The sequence below is a fragment of the Malaclemys terrapin genome, chromosome 8 (genome assembly GCF_027887155.1).
Source record: "Malaclemys terrapin pileata isolate rMalTer1 chromosome 8, rMalTer1.hap1, whole genome shotgun sequence".
Taxonomy (NCBI): Eukaryota; Metazoa; Chordata; order Testudines; family Emydidae; genus Malaclemys; species Malaclemys terrapin.
The window spans coordinates 17,661,960-17,674,184 of NC_071512.1; the positions used below are offsets into that span (position 1 = coordinate 17,661,960).

A 12,225-nucleotide genomic window follows, 5' to 3' on the forward strand; every position below is an offset into this window, starting at 1 on the left:
GCATTATCTCCCGTAAATGTAAACAAACTTGTTTGTCTTAGTGATTGGCTGAACAAGAAGTAGGACTGAGTGGACTTGTAGGCTCTGAAGTTTTACATTGTGTTACATAACTGCACTCAAAAACAAAAACAAAAAAACAAACAAACATCTACATTTGTAAATTGCACTTTCACGACAAAGAGGTTACACTACAGTACTTGTATAAGGTTTATCATTTTTACAGTGCAAATATTTGCAATAAAAAATATAAAGTGAGCACTGTACACTTTTTAATTGCGATTAATTTTTTTTGAGTTAATGGCCTGAGTTAACTGCGATTAATTGACAGCCCTGTGCTCAACCTTTTCAGGCTGGCGACCCTGTATTGAAACTGAGAATTTTTCACAACCCCTTTACATTTACTATAAAATTGTATCAATGATAAGCCTGTATAATTTATTGGTGTGTGTTTCAAGAGGTTGACCTGGAAGGGTGTAAAGGGAGATAAGGAAGCAAGATTTTCTTTGCTTTTGATTGCAATACAATTGTCAATGGCTCACAAGCCCCCAATTGCCTTTCATGACCACTCTGGGGGTGGGGGGGGGGGCGGCTGTCGAGAAACACTGGTTTAGATTTTCTCTGTCTGTTGCACCACAAAGATCTAATTCTGTCACTTGATATTCAGCTGGATAATGTTCCTATCAATATTTTGGGATTTGTCTCTGCAACTAACTAAAAAATGACAAACTGCAAACCTTGGAGGGTACAAAATGTAACTTACCTTTATATTTGGTCTATTTTCCTGACATGCACTGCAAGGGTTTTAAACCATCTACCCCCAAGAACAAAAAAAGTGTTTCAATGCACTTGTGCAGATTAAGTAACAAATGAAAATTTGGGGATTAGATCACGGTATCCGTTTTTTTAGTCTGAACTCCCACTGATGTGTTCTGCTTTAAAAAATACATCTCCATTGAAATAATATGGCTATTGATCGAGAATCAAAACGTTAGTCACAAATTTCCAAGCAGTTGTTCTAAGCAGTGAAGGATTTCAAGTTATGAGAAATATTTTTATTGTTTCCTTCTAAGCAATGCAAAGAATTAACATGCAAGAGAATACCTATAAATATATTAGAAAATTGCATTTTGTGTTTGTCATTACATGCTTCTCACATTTCACAAATGCTTCCTATTCAATGCTCAAAGACCAAAATTATAAGAGTTCAATTAACTAGCAAAGTCAAACAGAACTAGAGGCAATTCAGTCCATTGTGCCAATATCCATGGATTGGTCAGGGTTCTTTCCACACAAGACATATTGGGGCCAAATTTTCAATTAATAAACTGATGTAGGTCCACTAATTTAAAATAGAGCAATGCAAACGTAAACCAGCTGTGACTCTAGCACATGGCTTAATCCTGTAAACATGCATACACATAATTTTGCTCACATGGGTATCCCATTTGACTTCAGGTTAAGCTAGATGTAAGTGCAAGTACTCATAGGATCAATGCTATAGTATCCAGACTGGACAAAAGGGAAAAAGCCAATTCACGCATGGAAAGTTGATTCTATTTGGATGGAAGAACTGGAAAAAAAATAAAAACCACTAGAGATCCCTTCCCCTCCGTGTACCTGAGCAAGCCCAGTGGTGGGAACCTCCAAACAGAACAGAGCATAGACTGGAAAGAAGAGTTCTAATAATTTTATTTTATAAAAGAATTGCAATGTAATGAGGTGCACTATTTCAAGGTTGTACAGAGGGGTGATGTCATTTGCTGTTGTAATTAGCTGACATTTTACATTTCCTTTGTGTTCAAGTAGTCTTTGTATAATCACACAGCATATGTACAATGGCATAATAATACATTCAGTATTCACAGTACAATAGTTTGCATATAAAAACATTGTGTATCCAACAGTTAACATACATTCATACACACAAGATATATATTAAAAAAATACAGCACCTTTCCTCACCATATCGCTAAACTGATAATGGATCACCTGGCTGAAATAAAGTCCCTGAATTATTGTTCCACATTCATGACTTTCTTTTATAAGCTATAGTAGCAGTTGGCTTGGCTAAAAAAAATTATATATACACATACAAAATTGATTGCTACTGCTGCCATAAACTATTAGCTATCTGAAATGTACTAATGAGTGCATTAGCAAACAGGACTGCTACTGCTATGTTAGATTAACAAATTTTCATCCTATCATGACAGAGCTCATAAACACAATGTAGTTAAGACAAATGATCTACTTCATTCTGAAATACAATTTGCCCTTCCTCACCTCCAAAGACTCTCTCATTGCTGAGAGCTTTGAGTCATCATTTTACCTAGGACTGTTCCGATTAGTTTTGAGAGTTGTTTATGTTTATTTTGTTCCTTAACAAAATTTGTTTTTAAACTGTATATAACACTCTTCCCCCTAGAGCATTAGAGCAATCTAAAAAAAGAACAAAAAGATTTTAAAAACAACCAGTAATAAAAACTGCAATAAGCAACGCTTAAAGAGAATTTCTAAATTGCCTAGAAGCATAGACTTAATCTAGAATGACAGAAAATTACAGAGAAAAAGTAAGCAAAACTATTTTGCCCCAGGTGTATTGGTCTTGAGTAAGGAAAAAATATTTAACTTTTAAAAGGTTTCACTGGATGGCATATGCAGCACTATCAAGGAGAGGAAAGTTTACAAGTATGAGGGAACATGACTTTTGGGGGTCCTTGTGGCCAAGATTATTAAAACTGTGGGCCCAATCTAAAGCCCCCTGAAACAAATATATTAGTTTCCCCTGACTAAAGTGAGCCATTAGTCAGACCCTGCAGTGCATAAAATTAGGCTCCTTGGAAAAAAAAAATTCAAGGCAGTTATTTAGGGACCTACTAAGGACACAGTAGGACTTTGACAATCTTGGCCTATAAGTTTACAAAATAATATGTATTTATATACCACTACCACCATAATATATCTGAGCAACTATTCTCACTCATTAATCAGTCATTGAATACATATAGAAAAACTTATACTGGGACATTAGACTAAACTTACTTATTATTTGGATATTTTTCTCAACCAGTCCTTTGGGTGGTTAAAGAAGGATTTTCTAGTAGATCCCATATACTCTACTTATTTGAATCTCCAGAAAACATTTAATGCTGCACTTCTAAAAGAATTTGTTAATTTATTCAATAAACTGATGTTATCTACAGGATTATGATCTCAGAGGATAAACAGTGCCAAGAGGGAAAAAAGCAGAACTGTCATCCCCACAGATTAGCTCATCAGATGCATCACTGTCATTGAACCTAACAGGACACATAAGTGTCTTTTACTATATTGGTCTCTTTCTACTATGTCGTCCAGTCTGAGTCATCCTCTAAGATTTTGTTTGCCTATTGTATCTAAATTATTCATTCATAAACTGCAAAATTACATAGGGACAAAGCCAAAATATGCCCTAGTTAAGATAAATAGTCTCTTTGAAGAATATAAACAATGCAAAAACTCAAAATACCATTCCAAAATGAAAATCAAACAGAACAATTAGTTTACACAGGTGTACTTACTATAGAAAACATCACGGTTGTATTCCAATTTCTCACTTACAAATGCTTGTCTTTTTAGGTCTACCCTTTCCTCAGAAGTGTGCTATATGTCATGCCTTTAGCCTTATGAGTAATCAGATTTCTGTCATGCTGAAATATTGAATATATGAATTACAAGTTAAGGCCCAGCTTTTCAGAAGTGTAGCTTTTAATTTTAGTTGTGTTTTTTTTTTTGTTTGTTTGTTTATTTTTTTAAAGAGTTGTGCAGAACATATTTATTCATTTCTGTCTTCACTTCATAAAGATTAAGACCCAGGAAAGCATTTCTATAACTCTAGGCACGAGTATCCTATTGGAGACACTGGGGCTACTCGCCACCACTCATGTTCTTGAGTACTCTGCTGGATTGGGGCTTTATATTACCTAGACAGTATAATGCAATATGCCATCAGGAATCATTCATCAAACTTTTAAATATAAGAGCAACCCCTAGTTAGCAAATTCCTTTTTGGCTCAATCACAAATTACAAAAGCTGACAAAATTTTGTTATTGGACTCTAGTATATTGAATTATATCCTGGGGTGCCTTAAACTTAAATTTTCCAGATGACCAGACAAGTTGGTTAACCTCTGGAAGCAGTGAGTTAAACATGCCTTGATATACTGATTGTAGATAGTAAATGTGATTGTATTCCATGCTGCTTTAGCCATTTTGATCAAAAACTATATCCGGTAGGGTTGGAAAGGACTTAAAAATTACCTACTCCAATTTTCCTCACACTGAACAAGATTTGCCTCCACACTGTTGCTACAAGAACTTTCTTTAACTGACTGTTAAGCATCACTAATAACAACCGCTCAATATCTCCCTAATCAAATGATTCTATTGCTAGTTGATCTTGCCATTAAAAATGTGTACTAGGTCTACTTTTTTTTTTTTTTTTTTTCCCCCCCTCAAGCTGTTCCAACAAGGTTTTAAAAGCAGAGGCCCAGCCTGTTCTGCATGGATATTAAAGATCGTCTGGCATGGTACACAGTAGTGTGGAGTTGCCAAAATTTCTCCTCTCCAAGGCCTCAGTAGTAAAAACAATCACACCCATGCTCAACTGAAAGCACTTAGTACCACCTGACACCCATTGACTTCAGTGGGACTCTTTGTGGACTGAGGTATTGTTCAGCATGAGCAAGGGTATCCAAACAACTTACTTGTACTGTATTTTTAATAAGAGATTTTAAATAAAATTGCTCTTTCAAAATGAATCCCTCATCCATGCGAGCTCTCTTTTCCCTTAAGAATTTTACTCCAAAACCTTCTAATCCCCTTAAAAATTTCTCCATTGGCTCCTATCAGGAACAAACAAAACAAAAACAAAAACAAAACACACACGTTTGGGGGACAATCAAATATTTTCACTTTAAAACATGTAACTTTATAGTGGTGGGACATCCTTTGAAATAAACATGGGCATGTTAGATGGATGTTTCTGCTAAAAAGTCTCAGCAGTGAAATAATTAGCAAAGTACACACTTAAATTGCCATTACCAGGTTTCTCCTCAGTGAGGTGATGATTCCACATGGGTGTAGTCTCATCTCCCAGAACTATTGTTTCTGTGTTTCTACAGGCTTAGCAGGGAAACTTTGCATTAGTTCACATTCAGAAGGACTAGACAATTTTTTTTTTTTTTTTTTTTTTTTTCCAAAGGAAGCCTTAATTTGTTGTTTGTTTTCAGGTTTTGCAGACACATTGGAAATATCAAATACCTGCAGAGAGATGCTGAGTCCATACAATTGCATGGAACTATGATGGAACACATTTCCATTGACGCTTATTAGATTATGCATTCTGTGAATAGAATCACTGTCGCTAACAACTAAGCTTCAAAATAAACTATTAAAATTAATAGAGGATATTCATACCTCTCTTGGCAAGACTCAAGATAACTGGTTGACATGCTAGAAGATCTCTTCACAGCAAAAAGGGCTATTTATGTTTTTGCTAATGTTGGTTCTCTCAGTGAATGCTTAGTCTCTGGAAATTTCACCAGAAATCCACATGAAGACATTATTTCCACATTTACATCTCTCAGGATCAGAGTCCCTTTAAACAGCATATCTTTCCTTAATCTTATCCAAAAGACGTATAGACAATTGTCATCTTTTCTCCAAGCTGTGCATATTGAATACTCTGTTTCCTCAATAAAATGGTACCAATAAAATTTGGATAACTTCCCTGGAAACAGTGACAGCAATAAAGATATATTGCTCTGATGACACTTTTCTTCCTGTAAAAAGCATAGAAAACAGCTTTTAGAAGAATATTTATTAGGAGCTAATCAATAGCCATTTGCTCTCATTCTGAGCTACTTTTAAAGTCGGCCAAATCTTGCCTCTATGGGCAATCTCTGAAGAGATTACTTTTCTGCAAGCAATAATGATCTCCAGACAAAGCTAACATCTTGTTTTATTAAGTCTGACTATCACTCTCATGGTCTAGTGATAGATAAATTACGGGGGAGAAACAGACAGCCCACAAAAGAGGTCTTAACATAATGTTAAGGAACGCTGTTGTATTATCAAGTCTCACAAAGCAGCAGTTCATTATTTTTTCTTGTATTCAGTATGAGTAAGTGTTGGATATTATTCAAAATGGATCATAAATTCTATATAAAGTCTGTATGTAGAAACGTAGAATATATTAGTTAAGAAATGTATATCAGCAAAAATTACCAACTAAAAAATCTGTTTTATAAACACATTGTGTGTGCAAATATAGACATCTTGAATTTTGAATCTTTAAATTGATGACACACTTACAGTTACTTCTCAGGAAAACGGGCACCCACACTGTTCCTGCAGAAGAGTCTCCATTATTCTAATACCCTGTAAAGAATACAGACAAATCACAACCTACATATATATCACATGTATTAAAACAGACACTACAACATGCAAGCAGATGACTTGTTCAGATCATCCAAACAATGGGACGATGGTCAAATCTGGAGAAAACACGATTTACTGCCTTACCATAAAATGGCAATAACACCATTGTAATTTTGTCTGCAGCAATAGCAGTGCTATTATATAGCTTGGTATGTGCAGATGGGGCAGTGGGGAGATGAGAGGGAGTGTTTACATCATATTGTGCCCACAGCATTCTACTCTAATTGAAGGAACCTTGGCCTAGTGGCTGGAGCACTAGATTGGGACTCCCTACATCCAGGTTCTATTCCCAGCTCTTCCATTGGGTAGCTGGGTGAACTTTGCTATGGCATTTCACTTCCCTCTACTTCAGTTTCTCCATCTGTAAAATGGGGATAACACTTACTTTTGTTGTAAAGGGCTTTCATCTATGGATGAAACATGCTGCATAAGAGCTGGGCATTATTTTTAATAAAGGAGCATCAGATAAACACTGCTGGAAACTGGGGTAACTATGACACTTGCCTTGTCTACATTAAAGGACTACACCAGAGCAAAACACACAGGTTACTTGTCATTGACAGCTGAAATGGGGGTTAATCCTCAGGACAGGCAATGTCTTAGGCAACATACATTAGCCTGTTCTATTTATTGATTCATTCAAACTTTTACTAAACTATAATAATCCAATGCTCTGGGAGCCCCTGAAACTTTCAGAAAGATGCAAAATAAGCAAAGAAACCCAGTTCAAGTCAAACAAGTCAGTGACAAAAACAATACGTTAGCCTCATCATACACTCCTCATGTCACCACTAACGAGACCTGGCCCAATATCCAGGTCCTCCCAGGCAAAGGACAAAAAGCAGACCTTACAGCACACCTCTATGCTAACCAACTCAGGCTGTTACAGTGCTAAGGAAGAAGAGAGTGCTAAAGATGCAAGGCCCTAATGGAGTATGCTCTGCCAGACTATATATAATGTTTGCTACTACATGTTCAGATCCTCTTGGTGAAATCTTGGCCCCACTGAAATTAATGGGAGTTTTGCCATGGTCTTCAATGAGGCCAGGATTTCACCCTGTGTATTCTTCTGTTCAACAAGCTGAGAAAATTCTTGCTCAGTTCACGTCACTGGGGGGGGCGGGGCACGAAGGGGGGGGAAGAGAATAAAAAGCAATACTAGTTTTAATAAAAAGTTTAAGAGCACTTCTTTACACAGCTCTACATTAAAATCAGGTGAAATTTTTGAAATGTATATAATAGCTCGCCTTCCATGACTATTCTTTCCATGGGAAGCGAGAACTGGCTAGCTTAGCCCATCAGTCTAAATTAAGCATGCCACCATTTACAGAATAGAGCACTAATTGACATAAGTGAAGACTCCGAGGTTTGCCTTGGGAATTTAAAAATGTTATTTATTGAATCAATTATGTTCGCAGTGTGACAGCTGCTTTTTCTTTTCTCCTCCTCATTGCATTGAGGGGTGGGGAGAGAATCTACAAAATGAATAAAAAAACAGTAAAGGGCAGGTACAAGTCATTACTGAGTAACTTTTCAGTGGAGAATGACTAAATCAAAGACTAATCAATATATGCCTTTCAACTAAAGTTCAAACACTTAAATCTCAGCCCCAGGAGATCAAGCTTAAAGGGGCTAAATTTACACTGCTTACAGTGCAATGATGCACTTGAAATGCAGAACAAACATTGCTTACCCATTAAGCTGTCCACCTTTATAGATACAGCTTAAAAGCTTTTCTGATTGACAAGCCATAGAATAGTTTTATTTTTTCCAAGGTAAATATTTTTTTTTTTTTTTTTTGTAACTGCAAGAATCTCTCTTCTTGCAAATATCTAGATACTACTGTATTAGTTGGATTAGGAGCCAAGAGCTTACAGAGTTGTATGGATTCCAAGACTCAGAAGTGTAACTTTTTGGGTGATATGTTCTCTTAGAAGTCTCACACAGGACAGCCGATATCAAAGAAGGTACAAAAACAAAACCAAGAGGGTGGTTGACAAAATAAATAAGGAAAGTCTGATAATAGCAATCTATGGGACTCTCCAACACCATAGAAACAACCACATTAAGGAACCTTAGCTCGTAGTTTATAACTTAGTTTCCACCTAATATAGTCTCCAAGCTACTTTGGACAGAGATCAGGTCTGAAATGTACCACGTACAACTATTGAACTATAGAATATTAATCTCATATTTTATTTAAGTGGCTGCTTGGAGAATTTTATCTTAAGTAGAAACCATAAATTTGATTCTGATGGGGAAAAAAAAAAAAATCCAGGTCTGAATGTAAAATTCATCTCCACTTCCAGTACAAAGATATGTAACCTGGATGTTTTTGATTAACTAGCCGCTTCTTACAATAATCTCCTCTATATTATGCTAAACCTATGAAAACATCATCCTAATATCTCGTGTTCTTTTTGCAACCATGACAAAAACATTTGAGAGAGTAAACAAATATTTGGTTATTATTTGCATGCCAAGTACTGTAATTCCATCATTTTAGATTAGTTATATCAATGAAAACATAACTCATTTATTTTTCCATCTCATTATGCTTTTTGGTTGTTCTTGGCATCAAAAATTAATCTAAAAATATATTCCAAGAATGGGCAATACTGCAAATATTGCAGGGCTTAAGAGACATTGGGTAAGACTCAAATCAACACACATTGGTATGCATATTCATTTTATAAAATGGTCTTAAAACTGTTTTACTTAATATGCAAAAGGCAGATTGTATACGATGCAGATGATCAGCAATGAAACTACAAACCAATTAGATCGCCTTTTTTTTTTTTTTTTTTTTTTATTAAAGTAGGATAAAAATAAGATGACTTGTTGCTCACCAATTCCCCTTCAAGCTAGTAAGCATCTTCCAGCTGCTAGGTCTACACAATATTTAATAAACTGGAGACAAGAGTTCTTATATTGGAAAGGCCTTCTGTCTGACTAGTGCCAGAATGACATTTTGATATCTGGGATTCCCAGAGCATATCTGTCCAGATTTTTGAATTATTCATATAGATAGTCTTATTGGCTACTAGGCAGCTGCACACTAGCCACAGAATTTTTTTTTCCCCCTGCAGAGGAATTTTCAGGGGAAAAATTATTTACAGTCTTTACTTTCTACATTGACTGTAACGTGGCAACTCCTCAAGCAGATACATCACCGTTCACTAGATTATAAAGGAAGATTTCGGCCCCAACTCTCCATTGCTCCAAACCTGCACTTGGTGCTTTAAGCCACCTTTGCACTCCCCAAGTCTCAAAACTGCCGTAACTTACCCTCTGATTGCCCATGGAAAGCTGAGAATTGCAGGAGAGTAACTCCAATGACTTGCCCTCTTTCTTTCCCAGCATGCACCCTAAGCCATCTGGTCAGTTCTACGCTAGCAAGGGAACCCCCTATACATTCCCATCTGGTCTGGGGCTCAGTTACACGGTCAGAGTATCATAAAGGAGCCTTAAGGCAACAATAAAAACCCAGGCCCCCCCAACATCTCCCTCTCTATTTAAAGTTCGCTTTCCTGTTAAAGGCTAGTTTTCAAGCTCCAACTTCTACAAAACAAAAGGAATAATTCTGACACTTCACAGCTTATTTCCCATCACAGGGAACAATTTTTGGTCAACGTTTGAGTTGAACCGAAGAAGAAATTCTAGAGGTCTGAGTCAAGGATTTCACAGTTATTCAATTTTTAAAAAAACACAGTTTAGCAGTTATTGAGATCATATCTCAGTAATGAAATCTACTGAAAAAAAAAAAAATCAAAATCACCTTCTCTAGTGCTCCATGAATAGAGAAGTGCCTTCTACTCTATTACAATAGGAAATTCAGAGATATTGAATACTGATTGTGTGGGAAAACAGACACCTGATTGTCGTCTATTCAGAAATATAAATATTAAGACAGCATTTTCTCTATCTCAATACTTTCCCCTCCAGTCCCTCAATTCCACTTCCCACCACCCACCATAATAACCTCTCTCATTTTAATCACTAAAAATGTAGGATTTAAATGTGGACTAGTGGCAGGGGATCGGGGGTAGGGATGGGTATGTTCTCTGTAAACTCTTCAAAATCCTGACCATATTATACTTCTATTTATTATAAGCACTACAAATACCAGGTATAACGAGGAAGTCTCTCTTTTTTGGCTACAGGATATAAGTTTGGTGCAGATACAAATCTGCATCTCAAGAAGATTTATTAGGTCTTAATGAATTATTTCATAATTTCTTCTCCAATGCAGAAAAAGGCAATTAATTGGGGGTAAAATGACTCTCCTTATTAATGGTCTCAAGATTCTGTCTTTAGGATTAATTGAATTACTACTGGCACAATTCTGAACAGCAGATATTTCTATATGAATTAATCTTCGCCTAGTGCTGGCTTTGGGAATACAGCAAACCCAAAGCTATAGGAATCTTTCGAACACAAGAGTGGTCATTTATTAAGTATATGTTGCTTTGACACTTTAAAAGATTATCTTTCTATCTCTGAAAGTCAGCATATTTTAGCTGAGTATAATTGGAACTACCTGATTCCCAGCTCTTTCTAATAAAAATCCCCATCCAAGGGTTTTAAAGAAATCCAATGCACTAGGAGAGACTGCTTTATCAAGAGCATAGAAGCAAAAAGGTACGTAAGTGCGTAAGTCAATTTTGTTTAATTTAGGCTTTTCTTATCCACAGATATGCAGCCACAGCCAAAATTCTCAAAGAGATTCCAGTGCAGCATTGTACAGTTATTGTGATTTGGATTTTATTTTGTGCACTGACCCCAAGCTGTGATACACTAGTAAGATGCTTAAAGTTTAACCCATTACAAGATAAAGATTTCTAAAAGGGGTAAAAAGAGACCGTTATTTCAAAAGAATAAGTCTTTTTAGGGTAGCAAGAGTAGCCAAAGGGGGGGGGGGGGGGGAGAGGGGGAAGAATGAAAACCACAGTTTGAAATATTTCTCTGAGAGTAACACCTGGAGCCATATTTTCAAAATCAGCCTCTCATTTTTTTAATCAGGTCCCCGAACCACCTCAGTTGGCTCCTCTCAATCCAGAGGAGTAGCAGCTGTAACCTGAGGCTCTCCCAAATAGCCATGCCCCTCACCCCATCTCAGAGAGTAGGCCCAGCCACCCTGCGAAGAAACCTCACTTCCGCTGCTTGTACCCGCAATCTTGTCCTTTCAGTCATTACCCAAAGTTCATGGCCATACGTGAGGATGGGGATGTAGAGTGACCTGTAAACAGAGAACTTCGTCCGAGAACTCAGCTTCCGCTTCTCCACCACAGATCGATAAGGCGCCCACATCACTACCGCCGCCACACCAATCCGCCGGTCGATCTCACACTCCCGCTCACTATCACTCATGAACGAGACCCCCTAGGTAGTTGAACTCTTCCACTAAGGGCAGCTGCTCCCCCTTCACCTGGAAGGAACAGTTCACTCTCTTCTGGAAGAGGACCATGACCTCCAATTTGGAGTTGCTGATTCTCATCCCAGCCACTTCATACTCAGCAGCAAAAACATCAGAGATCACAATCTGACAACGCAACAAGGACATCATCATCTGCAGACAGAGATGCCGCCTCCGCGTCCCCATACTGGATACAATCCACTGCTCAGCTGCGCCGTGATAGCCTGTCCAGGAAAATCACAAACAGGAGTGGGGACGAGACGCACCCTTGGCAGAGTCCAACACCCACCCTGAACTAATTCGACTTAATGCCAAGAATACGAACA

General features: G+C 37.2%; 1 protein-coding gene across 1 annotated transcript in view; it reads right to left on the minus strand.

Annotated features, from left to right (window-relative positions):
- Positions 1-1,672: 1,672 nt before the first annotated feature.
- PRELID2 (PRELI domain containing 2) overlaps positions 1,673-12,225 on the minus strand; it is a 46,299-nt gene continuing 35,746 nt past the window's right edge. Inside the window, exons 6-7 of the mRNA XM_054037832.1 lie at positions 6,355-6,420; positions 1,673-5,822 (exon numbers count right to left, since the gene is read on the minus strand). Coding sequence (XP_053893807.1) covers positions 6,364-6,420 — 57 coding nt within the window. The 3' untranslated portion in view covers positions 1,673-5,822; positions 6,355-6,363. The remainder of the gene's footprint in view (positions 5,823-6,354; positions 6,421-12,225) is intronic.